At 39.1% G+C, this 17,531-nt stretch overlaps 1 protein-coding gene across 4 annotated transcripts in view; it reads right to left on the reverse strand.

The window, feature by feature from the left end:
• The window catches only part of birc6 (baculoviral IAP repeat containing 6), a 210,306-nt gene that overhangs the window by 4,897 nt on the left and 187,878 nt on the right, over positions 1–17,531 (reverse strand). For all 4 annotated transcript variants that reach the window (XM_062058987.1, XM_062058986.1, XM_062058988.1 and 1 more), the window contains exons 71-72: positions 15,663–15,851; positions 2,877–3,011 (exon numbers count right to left, since the gene is read on the reverse strand). In XM_062058987.1, coding sequence (XP_061914971.1) covers positions 2,877–3,011; positions 15,663–15,851 — 324 coding nt within the window. The remainder of the gene's footprint in view (positions 1–2,876; positions 3,012–15,662; positions 15,852–17,531) is intronic.

The raw sequence follows: 17,531 nt of genomic DNA on the forward strand, positions 1-17,531 counted from the left end.
AACAATATTAAAAACAATATTCAAATATTATCCTTAGCTCCACCAATGACTGAATAAAAAGAAAAAACAATTACATATAAAACCAATATAAAAACCAATATAAAATAAATATGATTAAAAACTAGTTTTAACAACAGGTGGTTGTCCAAATCCGATGGGGAAAAATGTTGGATAATGCAGGATAAAGTGACCATCAAAAGCAATCTGCTTTTGTATAAAGTTAAGTTAGGTTAAATTAAATTATTATTATTATTATCATCATTATTATATATCTTACGGTATATCAAAAATAATATTGAGCAAAATTTAATTGAAATATTGTCGTGTGGCCCTCCAGCAGTGCTCGGGTTGCTTATGCGGCCCCCGGTGAAAATTAATTGCCCACCCCTGGTCTAACTGATCCTTTGTGTAACACGGTTAGTAATGGAAGTGCACATTTGTAATTATTTCCCCATATTTCTGCACAATAACTCAGATATGGTAACACTAGCGAGCAGTAGAGAATATGGAGTGATTTTTGGTCCAAAACATATTTTGCTTTGTTCATTATTAAAATGTTTCTTGCCACCTTATGTTGCATATTTTTTATATGAGATTTCCAGGTAATTGTATTATCTATTATTAGACCCAAAAATCTAGTTTCTTTTACCCTTTTACCCAATGTCTACTACGTCTATTTGTATTTGTGTATATTGCTCTTTTGATGTGCGTAAATGGAAGAGAATGCAGTGCGTCAGGTTGGATGCAGATACGCTGAACGAAATGTGGCGGCAATTATACTGTTGGCCTTGGCTTGCCATCAAAGTAGGCCTATGCGATATATAATATATAGTATATTCCATCCATCCATTTTCTACCGTTTGTCCCTTTCGGGGTATTATATATAATTATTTTGATGGTGGTCCGTGCAGTCAAACTAGACATTTTAGCAGGGTAATACCAACAATCTGTCCCGACTCCCGACTAAAATATTGCTGCGTAACTTTACAAATACATTTGGCTAATCAACATTAGTAAAACGTGGCATAATTACTTAGTAATACCATCTTGCAAGAAGCATAAACAAGAGAAACCTCGTCGATTGCCATTTGAAGTTCCGTGCAGTAGGATTCGGATTCGGCTGCGTATCTGGCAACCTCAGTAATGGAGAGTTGGAGGGCACTACAGAATTTTGATCGTGATTGCAGTACCATTTCTGGCCACATTATTACATATGGCACCTTTAATGAACAAAATTAACGAAAACTGCTTTGACATAGTAACTTTTAAGTAATTACAAGAATAAACACAATACGTTATTACTTTCAATAAAAATATACTAGAGTACTCTCAACACTGGTTATTTAGCCATAAAACACTTAACACTTTGCACATTTTAAGATACCGGACTATACCGTATATCGCCATTCGGCCTAAAAATACCATGATATTGGTTTTGGTCCATATCGGCCAGCCCTACCCTGAACTGTGACATGCAGTAGAAACACAAACCACACACTTCTACAGGAACCTATAGTTCCAGTACCTGGAGGTTCCAGGAACCTGAACTTTTAGTGAAAAGGGCCTATTGTCATACAGTATATTAGTTTGTAAATCTAATTACTTGAATAAGCAATCCTTTTCCCTAGACATGTCCGATAATATCGGACTGCTGATATCATCGGCCGATAAATGCTTTAAAATGTAATATCGGAAATTATCGGTATCGGTTTCAAAAAGTACAATTTATGACTTTTTAAAACGCCGCTGTACGGAGTGGTACACGGACGTAGGGAGAAGTATAGAGCAGTTGCGTCTCCCAGTCATACTTGCCAACCCTCCCAATTTTACCGGGAGACTCCCGAATTTCAGCGCCCCTCCCGAAAATCTCCCGGGGCAACCATTCTCCCGAATTTCTCCCGATTTCCACCCAGACAACAATATTGGGGGCATGCCTTAAAGGCACTGCCTTTGCGTGCCGGCCCAATCACATAATATCTACGGCTTTTCACACACACAAGTCAATGCAAGGCATACTTGGTCAACAGCCATACAGGTCACACTGAGGGTGGCCGTATAAACAACTTTAACACTGTTACAAATATGCGCCACACTGTGAACCCACACCAAACAAGAATGACAAACACATTTAGGGAGAACGTCCGCACCGTAACACAACATAAACACAACAGAACAAGTACCCAGAACCCCTTGCAGCACTAACTCTTCCGGGACGCTACAATATACACCCCCCACCTCAAGCCCGCCCCCCCCAACCCCGCCCACCTAAACCTCCTCATGCTCTCTCAGGGAGAGCATGTCCCAAATTCCAAGCTGCTGTTTTGAGGCATGTTAAAAAAAAATAATGCACTTTGTGACTTCAATAATAAATATGGCAGTGCCATGTTGGCATTTTTTTCCATAACTTGAGTTGATTTATTTTGGAAAACCTTGTTACATTGTTTAATGCATCCAGCGGGGCATCACAACAAAATTAGTCTTAATAATGTGTTAATTCCACGACTGTATATATAGGTATCGGTTGATATCGGAATCGGTAATTAATAGTTGGACAATATCGGAATATCGGCAAAAAACCCATTACCGGACATCTCTACTTTTCACAATATGTATCCTGTACGCTGTGATATTGTTTATCTTCTTTCAAACTACTAGTTTTTGGTTGAATAAAAACAAAACTTGTTTTGAATAATCTGTCATTGGTAATCTTGGTTTCATTAAAAAAGTTGGGGAAAACAGTAGCATAACAGTATATTTTTTTGGTAAAAAAAAAAATTAAATACTTTATTTGTAGGCCATATCCCATGAAAGTAATGCAATGTAAATGTGGAGGAGCAATTGCAATATAGTGGTTGACAAAAGTGTTTAGTTGGTACCTTTAGTGCTGCAGCATGATGAGACATGGTGCGGCCTACTCGCTTGTCACTGCTGTACTGCTGAATGTCAGCGATCCATTCTTCACACTGCGACATGATCTCTGTTCTCTTTAGGAAAAAATGTTTGTGGATAACCTGCAAACACACACATTGACAACACGTGAATAACACATTAAAAATGTGAACAAAACATGCCTATTATGAGGGGCGGCGTGGCGAAGTTGGTAGAGTGGCCGTGCCAGCAATCGGAGGGTTGCTGGTTACTGGGGTGCAATCCCCACCTTCTTCCATCCTAGTCACGTCCGTTGTGTCCTTGGGCAAGACACTTCACCCTTGCTCCTGATGGCTGCTGGTTAGCGCCTTGCATGGCAGCTCCCGCCATCAGTGTGTGAATGTGTGTGTGAATGGGTGAATGTGGAAATACTGTCAAAGCGCTTTGAGTACCTTGAAGGTAGAAAAGCGCTATACAAGTATAACCCATTTATCATTTATCATTTATTAACAACACATGAACAACAATCCTACGATTCTTCTTTTCATTATTCTAAGTTTGGGTAGAATGCTCCAAACTAATTCTTGAAAAAAATAAATGTTATTCATAATATGATACAGAACACGAAAGAATAATTCTGAACATGCATAGTTACAATATGATACATATTTCCTGTCTCTCATTACAACATGTTTGAAAAGGAGTAGGAAGAAGCAGAACCTTCTAAATTATATTGCAATGTGTAACACATTTTGTTTCTCCATATAAAACACATACAAATAAATAAATAAATAAAGTTTTCTCATGAATAAATAAGATGACTAAAATTGTCTCATTTTTAATAAGGTTGAAGATATTTACAATGATTCTTCTTTGTCCTTTGTGAACACTCTGCATTTCAACAGTTTCTTAAACTGGATCATATTAGTACTTTGTTGAACTTCTTTGCTTAATCTATTATATAATTTAATTCCACATACTGATATACTAAAGGTCTTAAATGTTGTACGTGCATACAAAAGTTTTAAATTAGATTTTTCTCTCAGGTTATATTTCTCCTCTTTTCTTGAGAAGAAATGTTGTACATGGGTAGCAGGTTATAGTTTGCTTTGTACATAAGTTTTGCTGTTTGCAAATGCACAAAATCCTTGAATTTTAATATTTTTAATTCAATAAATAAAATGTTTGAGTGTTTTCTATGTCCAGCATATAGTATTAGTTGAACTGACCTCTTTTGTAACACCGTTGGTGAAATAAGTGTAATTTTGTAATTATTTCCACATATTTCTTTCTACACAATACCTCAGATATGGTTACTACTAGAGAGCAGTAAAGAACAAAACTAGGTCATGTAAAAAAATCACCAGTCTTGCCAGACATGGAACCTTCAGCTCTCCTAAAATACAGGATTTAGGTATAATTATTAGATGTATAATTGTGCAAATAAAAAGAAAACCCAACCCCATCAATTTTTGTATTTTTTTTTATGAACGTATGTAAACGTGGGTGACAAGATGCATTGCCATGTTAAAAATATAGATGTTGGAAAGAGGTTATTTTCCCTCAGGCTTTATGTGTCTTTGGCAAACTGCCATCTGACTTTTGGTATTTGGATAAGGCCATCAATCACAGTTCCAACGGACTTCTCCATGCATATAGTGCATTTCATTGCACATACACTGGATCTCACTTACGCGCACCCACGCACGCACGATGCACACATGCACACACTCAAACAAACAAACAAAATGACATCCATGAATGAAATATATGTGTAGGCCAATATCAGGTCTATTAGCAGATGAAGATTGTTTGATAGAAGATAAACTCAGTGACCTTTGAGGTAATGCTGTCCACTCATTATTCCACAGTGCAACCAAGGGAGGAAAAGCCAAGGGAAGGGATAAGTAGAACCATCTGTTGTATGAGTCACCAAGGCCACGAGTGAATCACATTATAAAGGTATTCAGAAATGTATTTATTCCAATCAGGAACACATTGACGCCATGGCTATCAACCTTCACATGCTGATTTCCATTTCTGTCTGCTAGACCACCAGTTAGCTACACCACAGAATAATTTCAGCGTTCAACTCAAATAAAAATACAAGCAAAATAATGCTTGACTTTACTTGGTCAGTTATAGCATACATTAAGAGTCATTGCTATGGATTAAGTCATACATTTAATGTTCAGTGTTGACAAAGTACATTAATGATACCGATGTTGGGACAGTCTAGACTAAACCCCAATAATTTAGACTCGAAAATACTGAAATTCATCAATCGGCTACATTTTTAAACAACTAAAAGTATGCAGATGCTAACATCTGCTACCTGATCAGAAGCTACGGTACTCTTTTTTTCCCTTCCAAAGAGAGGAGAATCACCTTTAAAACTCCTGTTTGTGTGCACACTACTAAAACCATTAGGGATGTCCAATAATATCGAACTGCCGATATTAACGGCTGATAAATGCTTTAAAATGTAATATTGGAAATTATCGGTATCGGTTTCAAAAAGTAAAATGTATGACTTTTTAAAACGCCGCTGTGTACACGGACGTAGGGAGAAGTACAGAGCGCCAATAAACCTTAAAGGCCTACTGAAACCCACTACTACCGACCACGCAGTCTGATAGTTTATATATCAATGATGAAATCTTAACATTGCAACACATGCCAATACGGCCGGGTTAACTTATAAAGTGACATTTTAAATTTGCCGCTAAACTTCCGGTTCGAAACGCCTCTGAGGATGACGTATGCGTGTGACGTAGCCAGTAGAACACGGGTATGGCTTCCACATTGAAGCCAATACGAAATAGCTGTTTTCATCTCATTCTGGATGTATTCTGGACATCTGTGTTGGTGAATCTGTTGCAATTATGTTCATTGCATTATGGAGAAAGAAGCTGAGCAAGCAAAGAAGAAAGTTCTCGGTGCAAAGCGGACGTACTTTGCGAAGGAAGTCAGCAGCAACACAACACAGCCGGTGTTTCATTGTTTACATTCCCGAAAGATGCAGTCAAGATCGAAGAACTCGGATGACAGAGACTCTAACCAGGAGGACTTTTGACTTCGATACACAGACGCCTGTAGAGAACTGGGACAACACAGACTCTTACCAGGATTACTTTGATTTGGATGACAAAGACGCAGACGTGCTACCGTGAGTATGCAGCTTTGGCTTCCAAACATTTGATCGCTTGACCGTACGTGCGTGTCACGTACGTAACTTTGTTTAAATATATAAGCTTTATGAACCCTGGGTTAGGTGAACGGTCTTTTGGGCTGAGTGATTGTGTGTGTTGATCAGGTGTTTGAATTGTATTGGCGTGTTCTATGGAGCTAGGAGCTAGCAGAGGAGCTAGGAGCTAGCATAACAAACACGTAGGTGTTTTTATGCAGGATTAATTTGTGGCATATTAAATATAAGCCTGGTTGTGTTGTGGCTAATAGAGTATATATATGTCTTGTGTTTATTTACTGTTTTAGTCATTCCCAGCTGAATATCAGGTACCGTGAGTAGCAGCTGCACTTCCAAACATTTGATCGCTTGCCAGTACGTGCGCGTCACGTACGTTACTTTGTTTAAATATATAAGCTTTATGAACCTTGGGTTAGGTGAACGGTCTTTTGGGCTGAGTGATTGTGTGTGTTGTGCAGGTGTTTGAATTGGATTGGCGGCTTATATGGAGCTAGGAGCTAGCATAGGAGCTAGGAGCTAGCATAACAAACACTGAGGTGTTTTTATGCAGGATTAATTTGTGGCATATTAAATATAAGCCTGGTTGTGTTGTGGCTAATAGAGTATATATACATGTCTTGTGTTTATTTACTGTTGTAGTCATTCGCAGCTGAATATCAGGTCACCCCCGGCTCTCACAACATCTTCCCTATCTGAATCGCTTCCACTCCCCACTAGTCCTTCACTTGCACTTTACTCATCCACAAATCTTTCATCCTCGCTCAAATTAATGGGGAAATTGTCGCTTTCTCGGTCCGAATCTCTCTCACTTCATGCGGCCATCATTGTAAACAATAGGGAACTTTGCGTATATGTTCAATTGACTACGTCACACTACTTCCGGAAGGGGCAAGCCTTTTTTTTATCAGATACCAAAAGTTGCGATCTTTATCGTCGTTGTTCTATACTAAATCCTTTCAGCAAAAATATGGCAATATCGCGAAATGATCAAGTATGACACATAGAATAGATCTGCTATCCCCGTTTAAATAAAAAAAATTCATTTCAGTAGGCCTTTAAAGGTACTGCCTTTGTGTGCCGGCCCAGTCACATAATATCTACGGCTTTTCACCTTTAAAACTCCTGCATTTAAGTCCCAAGTGAAAGCAAGGCATACTTGGTCAACAGCCATACAGGTCACACTGACCGTATAAACAATTTCAACACTGTTACAAATATGCGCCACACTGTGAACCCACACCAAACAAGAATGACAAACACATTTCGGGAGAACATCCGCACCGTAACACAACAGACACAACAGAACAAATACCCAGAACCCCTTGCAGCACTAACTCTTCCGGGACGCTACAATATACACCCCCCGCTACCCCTCTTCCCCCACCTCAACTCCGCCCCCCCAACCCCGCCCACCTCAACCTCCTCATGCTCTCTTAGGGAGAGCATGTCTCAAATTCCAAGCTGCTGTTTTGAGGCGTGTTAAAAAAAAGAATGCACTTTGTGACTTCAATAATAAATATGGCAGTGCCATGTTGGCATTTTTTTCCATAACTTTTTGCAACTCAACGCTAAGAAAACGGAAATGCTGATTATCGGTCCTGCTCAACACCGACACCTATTTAATAATACCACCTTAACATTTGACAACCAAACAATTACACAAGCCGACTCGGTAAAGAATCTGGGTATTATTTTCGACCCAACTCTCTCGTTTGAGTCACACATTAAGAGTGTTACTAAAACGGCCTTCTTTCATCTCCGTAATATCACTAAAATTCGTTCCATTTTGTCCACTAGCGACGCTGAGATCATTATTCATGCGTTCGTTATGTCTCGTCTCGATTACTGTAACGTATTATTTTCGGGTCTCCCTATGTCTAGCTGTCGTAGAATTTCTGACCTTTTGACCTATATTTCTTGTCTATTAAGAATGTCTGCTCATTTTAATTTCTCTTCTATTTTGTGCCATTGAATGGACCAGTTGTGGGACAAAAGTGAATATGGAGTTATGCCAACCTGTCTACAGAATGCTTAGATTTTCCAAATATGACTAAGAGATACGAGGTTGTTTTGGAACAGACAAACCAAAACAAAACAATCATGACGCACAAGATAAAAACAGTGACGCACAAGAGACATATAAAAAATGGCAGAAGACCGGGACTCGAAAGTGATTTTGGCTTGTGTGTGTCTTGTGTGCTCCGGAGTACATGTGGTCTGTCTGCACGGACAACTCAATTCAACCTGCACTTCTGGTAATGGGTAAATACATTTGTTGTACTAAACTACTTTTGTTGCCTGCTAAAGCTTCGGACAAATCCACTACATAGCATTAAAAGATTACAGTTGGTACAAAATGCGGCTGCTAGACTCTTGACAAGAACAAGAAAGTTTGATCATATTACGCCTATACTGGCTCACCTGCACTGGCTTCCTGTGCACTTAAGATGCGACTTTAAGGTTTTACTACTTACGTATAAAATACTACACGGTCTAGCTCCATCCTATCTTGCTGACTGTATTGTACCATATGTCCCGGCAAGAAATCTGCGTTCAAAGAACTCCGGCTTATTAGTGATTCCCAGAGCCCAAAAAAAGTCTGCAGGCTATAGAGCGTTTTCTGTTCGGGCTCCAGTACTATAGAATGCCCTCCCGGTAAAAGTTAGAGATGCTACCTCAGTAGAAGCATTTAAGTCCCAACTTAAAACTCATTTGTATACTCTAGCCTTTAAATAGACCCCCCTTTTTTAGACCAGTTTATCTGCCGTTTTCTTTTCTCCTTTGCCCCCCTCGTCGGGTTATTCCGGTTCCGGTGACCATGGATGAGGTGCTGACTGTCCAGAGTTGGGACCCGGGGTGGACCGCTCGCCTGTGCATCGGTTGGGGACGTCTCTGCGCTACTGACCTGTCTCTGCTCGGGATGGTCTCCTGCTGGCCCCACTATGGACTGGACTCTCACTGTTATGTGGATCCACTAGGGACTGTACTTAGAGGGGGGGTTACCCACATATGCGGTCCTCTCCAAGGTTTCTCGTAGTCATTCCATCGACGTCCCTTGTGTGGGCTCTGTGCCGAGGATGTCGTTGTGGCTTGTGCAGCCCTTTGAGACTTTTGTGATTTAGGGCTATATAAATAAACATTGATTGATTGATTGAACTTGAGTTGATTTATTTTGGAAAACCTTGTTACATTGTTTAATGCATCCAGCGGGGCATCACAACAAAATTAGGCATAATAATGTGTTAATTCCATGACTGTATATATCGGTATCGGTTGATATCGGAATTGGTAACTAAGAGTTGGACAATATCAAATATCGGCAAAAAAGCCATTATCGGACATCTCTAAAAACCATTTTGCATATCAAGATGTGTAGTAAAACTATAGAACATCTTAACAGACAGCACTTTACTGTATATGTCGTTTGTTATATGGTGGAAGGATAACAATGCTGAGAAACATAAGAGTCTGAGAATTCCATTGGTACTACAGAGTACCGAGTCATGTAAAACCAAACGGTACCATATTTTGATATCTTCACGTCTGGTTGCAGACATGTAATATGAACATGCTAACACAGAAAGTGAAAAAACAGTAAATACTGAGCGATGGAAAATGTGTCTGATTAAAAAAGTGTGTTTCCACACATATGTCAAATACAATAAAAACAAACAATGTGTGGTTATTTCCATCTGGATATTGACCAATACATCAAGGTAGAGCTAGTATAATGTTTCCTTATTGCTATCAATCACATGCTCATATCCTTGAGAGTGATGGTTAATAGATGGAATTGAAGCGGAATGGGGGTTCCATATTTGACGGCGTCTGTGTTGCTTGCACGCACACACACACGCGCGCACACACACACACACACATCTCTCTCTTACACACAAACAGGGAGCATGCAAACATACACACAGTGAGGTCCGAGTGTAGACTTTTTCACCTTGAATCCATCCATATTTCAACACACAACCCAATGTCCTTAATTCCAACTGACAACCTGCTGTTATTCAGCTCGAACATTAAGTCAAGCACTAGTGTCTCACACACAATCACTAAAAATAAACACCAATGGAAGTAAAACACATCCATCCTTACCTCTGAGCTGTGCTGTGAGTGCTTTGAGTTGAATATTGTAATAAAAATAATCGCCACTTAGTATAACCTGGTTTATATTTAACTAGAAAAACAAATGTGTTGAAAAATGCAACCACTTAAACTCAAGTAGAAACAAAACAATCTCACATTATGTATACTTTTATATTGTGTCATTGCAAAGTAATAATCAAGATACATATTTTTTGGATATGGAATATTACCTCTAAAAAGTAAACTTGAGCTCTATAAACATACTGCTTTCCCACAATAGCTTTAGAGAGCCCTCATTTTGCTAATTAACATGCTTTTGTTCTTGATGAAGCTGCTCAGGATGAACAGATTCAAAGATTGTTGCCAATAGTCTTTTCATGGACCATTTGGAGGATTGCAAGGAATGCCACATTTGAGGATGAGATCTCCACACAATGTCACACACAAACTGCACTGGACGCCGGGAGCGACAGCAGACATGGCCGCCAGCGGTTGCGCCGACCTGAGGGAGAAGCCGAGGTCTGTGCCGCCGCACAGGGACGAGCACGAGACGGGTAACGGGAGCGGGCGGAAACGCCGGCACCGCGAGTACGACAACGGCGAGTGCGAGAGCGGCGAAGACGGCGCCGACCTCCGGGAGCTGGAAGCCCCGCAGGTGAAGAGCGGCGTCCTGCGGAGGAGCATCTTCACGCCGGAGGAGTGCAACCTCATCGAGGAGAGGATCGACCAGGTGGTGCCCAGGGCGGAGGCCGGACAATGCCGGGAGCGCGCCGTGGACCGGGCGCCCCTGCGCGGCGGGTGCTTCTTCGGGGTGGACTGCACGTACGGCGCCCAGCTGGAGAAGCGCGGGCCGCAAGGTAAAAAAGGAACACTCCAAACACAAGCACAGACGAAGCAGAAACAGACTTTGCTTTTTCAAACTGTTAATCATGCTAAAGTGATTTGGGATCCTGCAATGAAACCCAAAGGTATTTTGGGAGGTCACTTAAACATCCGAAGCCTAGTTCCCAAGTGTGATGAAATCAGATTATTACTGTCGGAGTCTAATCTTGATTTTCTATGCATTAGTGAAACGTGGCTGCATGATAGCATTTTAACCAGCATAATCAGTGTTCCGGGATATAAATGTTTTAGAAGGGACCGAACTGTGGGAAGGGGAGGGGGTGTACTGATATATGTCAAGGACTCACTTAATGCAAAGGAAATTCCCCTGACTGCTGATATATCTACTGAATGTTTATGTATTAATGTCACACTATCACAAAATATGCAAATCAATGTATTGGTGGTATACAGCCATCCATCTGCATGCGTTGGAACGCTATGCGAAGACTTAGATGTACTGTTTAAGAATTTGAAGAATAACAGTGAAGTACTGGTCTTCGGAGACTTTAACTTAAACTGGCTAGACAAACACTGCAGAAAAAAACTAAAAGACCTCACATCTAAACATGACTTTAGTCAGAAGATAGAAACCCCCACACGTATCACTAAAAACACTCAGACACTAATTGATTTAATCTTCACAAACAAGCCTGACAGAATCGTAAAAACATACAATCTAGTCACCGGCTTGTCAGACCATAATCTGACATTAGCTGCAAGAAAACTCACAAAGACACGTCTGACATGGTTTAAAAATCAAGATCAGAAAACTTTTAAACTTGAGATCCCTCGCCAATCAACAACTGCTTTTGAAAACGAATTAAAGGGTATTAATTGGGACGAGCTCCAACAACATGACCAAGTACACGCCTGTTGTAATCAGCTAATGTCTACTATCGGACGCATTATTGATAAATGTATTAGAAAGCGAAAAAAATCCCACAGAAAATTTAAATTACCATGGATTAATGATGATATCCGGAAATTAATGAAAAGGAGAGATTATGCCTTAAAAACTTTTGTCAAAACTCGTAGTGACACTGATTTGAAAATATTTAAAGGCTTGCGTAATCAAGTAGTTAAACAGCTCAGAATGTCCCAATCAAACTACTACATCCACATGCTATTAGAGGCCAAAGGAAATGGCAAAATGATCTGGAAACTACTACACAGCCTATTAAACCCAGAGGGTAACACCACCCAAACCCAATATAAACTTAAAGTAGGAGACAAAATCATTACTGATTGTACACAAGTCTCAAATGAGTTGAATAAATTCTTTATAGAATCTGTCAAAAACCTTTCCTCGGGTTTCTCTTGTAGGACTAATGATGATCAAACAACAGACATACCTAATGAACAAGACAGCTCATTTCAGCTCAAGGAGGTTAGTCAGACAACTGTCCTAAATGTCATACATGACCTAAACACCACATACTCAAAGGATATTTATAACCTAGACACAGCTTTTCTTAAAAAATATAGCGGCATCCTTATACAGCCTCTTACCCATCTTATTAATATTTCCATTAAAACTGGGCAATTCCCAGATGGATGGAAAACTGCACAGGTAATACCACTTTTAAATCTGGTGATGCTGGAATGACATCTAACTATAGACCTATCAGCCTTCTTCCAGTTTTATCTAAAGTCCTGGAGAAGATTGTTTCGGAACAACTAATGCACCACCTTGAGACAAATCACTATTTGACTCCCCTACAATTCGGATTCAGACGTAACCATTCTACAGAATCTGCCACTTGTTTTTTAACTGAAAGGATCAAACATTCTCTTGACAAAGGACAGGTGGTCGGTGCAGTATTTCTAGACTTAAAAAAAGCATTTGATACAGTCAATCATGACATTTTAATTTCAAAACTAACTAAATTCAATTTATCCAAACAGTCATTGTCCTGGTTTGAGTCATATCTAAAGGGCCGTGAACAATGTGTCACCATTAATAATGTGAGATCTTCCTTCCGCAAATAAGAAAGAGGGATACCTCAGGGTAGTGTCTTGGGACCTATACTATTCAGTCTATACATCAATGACCTACCAGATGTATGCACAGATATAGATTTACAGATGTATGCGGATGACACAGTGGTCTATACATCAGGTAAGACCCGTACTCTAGTTGCTGAGAAGTTAAATGCTCAATTAGACAAAATAGCATCTTGGCTGGAGTCATCCTGTTTAACCCTAAACACTAAAAAGACTAACTCTGTCTGCTTCTCCATAAAAAAGCTACCTCAAACAAACCTGAATATAACAATTAATGAGGAGGTCATTGAACAAGTACCTGAAGTCAAATATTTGGGCATAATCATAGACTATCAGCTGAATTTTAAAAGTCACATTAAGAAGATGTGTAAAACCCTGAAGGCAAACCTAGGCTGTTTTAAGATTATAAGACACTGCTTAACTCTTAGCTGTGCTTTTACTTTTATGAATGCAATGATTCTGTCACACATATCTTATGGCTTAACCACATGGTCCCAGGCACACCAGTCATCAATCAAGACCATTGAGTGTCTTTATAACCGCACCTTGAAAGTTCTAGACAAGAAGAGTATACGATATCATCATTGCCAAATTTGAACCAAATACAATATTTTAAGTTTTACCAATTTTATTTTGTTACACACAGTCAAACTGGTTTTTAAATGCTTGCATAACTCTGCTCCCCAATTGCTCTGCAAGGCAATTACAAGACTGCAAAGTGGTACCAGATCTACCACCCGAGCAGTGTCGAAAGGCAACTGTTGTGTTCCATTCCGTAGAACATCTTTTGCCCAGACTGCCTTTTCAATAAAAGGACCACAACTATGGAACTCTTTACCGGACACTTTGAAAAGTATACCTGCACTTGTCACTTTCAAAAAACAAACAAAATTATGGCTAGTTGAGCAACAATCGTGTTCCCATGTTTAGTTTTTACTCATTTTTACTAATTGGTTTTTATCTAGTCTGCACTTTGTCTGTGTTATTATTATTATTATTGGATTTTATCTAGTTTGCACTTTGTCTGTGTTATTACTATTATCATTATTATCAACTCATTCTATTTTTTATTTTCCTATTTTAATGATGTTGGATCTGTGTTGTTGTTGTTGCTGTTGGGGACAAGTGTTGTAAATTAGCTTTGGCTACAAACACTGTGATGCATGCATCGGATAACTGTTTCAGATGTCTATGTTTTTGTATCTGTCCTTATTTCAAATAAACCTCTATAATAATAATGTCAGTCAATAACGGTTCCAATAGAAATACGACTACATTACATTTTATTAGTGTTTAGCATGTACATGTACTGGCTTGGCCACTTTGAAAGTAAGATAAAAGAAGATAAATCAACCATTTAAAAAAATAAATAAACAGTGTACAGCAGGGATGTCAAAACCTTTTCCACAGAAATTCAAGTACTGAAAAATCAAATGATTTGAGGGACATATTGATATTTTTGATTCCTATAAAGGGTTGAAAAAAGAAATTGTGTATATAAAGACGGACGTGTGTGTCAGCTTTGTGTTAGAGGTGACAAAGTGAAATAGTATTACTTATTAGTAGGGGTGTCACAATCTGATATTGATATTGGTTCAATATCAACCAAAAATAAGTATAGAATTATATGTGCTTGTATTGTAAAATGTGTAATATGGGCCTATACAAGCAGTCCTGCAGCCTGTTTACTTGTGCAAAGCTGGACAGCCAGTTAACCTCTAAATGTCCTCCAATAAATCCACAAGGTTGGTCTTTTCTTGTATTTTAGTCATGTCATTTACAAGAGGTAAAACATGGTCAGTTAAAGGCTACTAGGAGCTAGCAGCTACACAACAGCTAAGCACGCAGTAGCACACAAGCTAGACATACATAAGTGTTCTTCATTGAACACTATTGCAGTCTAAAACAGCACATTTGTCAATATAAACAAGTATCTAATAATTATAGTTTCTTATTACTTACACATACAAAGTCTTCAAGGCAGAAGTGTATTAGAAAGTACCCAGTAACAAACGTCACTAGGTTTCACCAAAAAAACAATTACTACTCGACGGCATCAGTCGATTCCAAGCGGTTAATAATAAATAGGTTAGTGTTTTTCTCACCTACCATTGTTCTGACACATTTCACCTGATTAAACATGTTCTAACATTCCACACTACAAAATAAAAGTATGTATGACTCCAGCTGATATCGTATCGGATCAATATTAAAATCGACCAATAGTCAAGGCTCCAATATTGGTCTCGTATCGGAAGTGAAAAACATGTATTGGGACAACCCTAATTATTAGTATCACTATTTGTACATTTGCTTGAACCATTACGGCTTTTTGTTCTTCAAAAAAAATAAAAAAATGGGGCTGAATGAGTTACGAGACAAGCACAATCACATTCAAAACTAATGTGGCAGAAAAATGCGTTTTGTTACACCTCTTAATGTTTATGCCACTTCTTATAAGGTGGCTGTCAAAATAATTTTGATTGTGTGGCAGAATATACACCAGGGGTTAAAGCAGCCCTTTTGCATGATAGCTGACCACTTTGAATGTACGGGCAATTCTAATCAAAACATTGATTGTCAAGAGTTTTGGTGATCTTACCTCTTTGAAGCACGGTGACGGGTTGCGCATCTGTTCCAGCATGGCCCATTTCACGCTGGCCTGCCGTATGTTGCCATCGTATTCTCGTGAGCTCTGGGTGCCACTGGGTGTCCCACGTGAGCGCTCATATCCTGGCTCATTGAAGTAGGGCTCGGCCACCAAGATAAGGGACTGAACTGACACTAGCACCTGCAGGACGATAGTTAATGAGAAAAGATCATAAACATGATATTCAAAGGCAGAAAACATACACAACCGTATACCACTTAAATAAGAAAACTATAACCTTAAAGGGTAAGTACACTTTTTGGGGGGGATTCTGGCGATTATTCACAATATTTTTTTAAGAGGGGAACACACATGGTTTTTTTTTGTTTTTTAGGAATCTACAGATCAAAAAAAGCCTGCAAGATGCTGCTAACATGGCAGCTGATAGGGGTCACCGATGAAGCGTTCAAAGCCCAACATAACACGCTTTAAGTATACAAACGATGTAGTAACAAACGCATTTATAACAATTTGTAATAGGTATATTTACCGTATTTGGTCATTTTAAGCATTACCGGAACTCTTTTCCTGGGCGCATTGATTTCAGTACCCATACCTACTCCCATCAACAAACGTGTGTTCTACCAGTAATACTAATCATGACAGACTTTGTAATAGATGACTAGGATCACTATTTTTGGACAAATGAGGATTCACAATCCTATCTTTTTGAAACTGAATATACAAAGGATAATCTATATACAAAGGATAAACTGCTGGTTATAGAAGTGAGCACGAAGAGAGGATCAAACGTTGGCGCAGATGGAAAGAGAGAGATTGAGGACCGGCATGAATTTGCATTGTAAATGTGGAGATTGCCAAGCTATGCCAACATAAATGGAGTGCTTCTGCTGCGCTGAGTGGCACACACTATTTTTATTGATGGAAAGGCTTCTTGTATCTGGCAAGGACACTATTCAAATAAAAACGAAAAGACAAACTGTTAGCGCTAAAAAACCCTGCAGTGGTAGAAACTTTTTTCCACCTACCCAAAATCAACAAGAAACTTCGCCAGTCAGCTTGACCAAACGGACAACTGTCCATCGAGTAACTATAATTGATCATGATAGATGTGGCACGTCATGCTTGTTATCACAACTACATACACTGTCGAGCTCTTTGTGAACAAACAAAACATAAAATGTGGGCTACTATTTTACTGATACTCTAATATGATTGTTCATTTTCTCAGTACTAAGTGGTGTTCTATCACATTGTGTTGTCCATTACAAACTCAAAAGCGATTCAGCTGCTGAAACAGAAGCTAGCTAACGCCGTAGCAGTTTGAGTGTCCCTGTGAGCAAGTCGATGTGTTACTATGCTAGAATAACAGTAACCCAGTGTTCGCTCTTACAATAACAATTTTGCTACAGCTTGGTTATTATACAGGTTACGGAACGTAAATGCAGATTTTGGGTGCATTTTTAAAGTGACTTAGAGGCAGAATGAATTGTTCTCATTAGCTGTATTGCTAGCCACCTAAAAGGAGCCGATTATTACAAATTAGAATGCAAAAAAACAAAAACTCATGTGTGTTCTTGTTTCTCATAAGGATTTTGAACAATAGGCCACATTCTAAAAAGAAGCTCAGTTTCCCTTGAAGGTTGTATGTCTTACTCTCTCAGGGTATTAAATTGGTCGCATTTGGACAGTTCAGGTTGTTTCACCTCTGCAGGCTGAGCAGGAAGGATGGTGTTGAATCCAAAGTATTTATCCTCTAAAGCAGGGCATGCCAATAAAAATGGTTTCACTTTATTGTGGTGCAAAACAACAATTGTAACAGCCCAACAACAATTGTTAAGTGGTTCAGTTATCAATTAA

This window comes from Entelurus aequoreus, linkage group LG09 (assembly GCF_033978785.1).
Source record: "Entelurus aequoreus isolate RoL-2023_Sb linkage group LG09, RoL_Eaeq_v1.1, whole genome shotgun sequence".
In the NCBI taxonomy this organism is placed as follows: Eukaryota; Metazoa; Chordata; class Actinopteri; order Syngnathiformes; family Syngnathidae; genus Entelurus; species Entelurus aequoreus.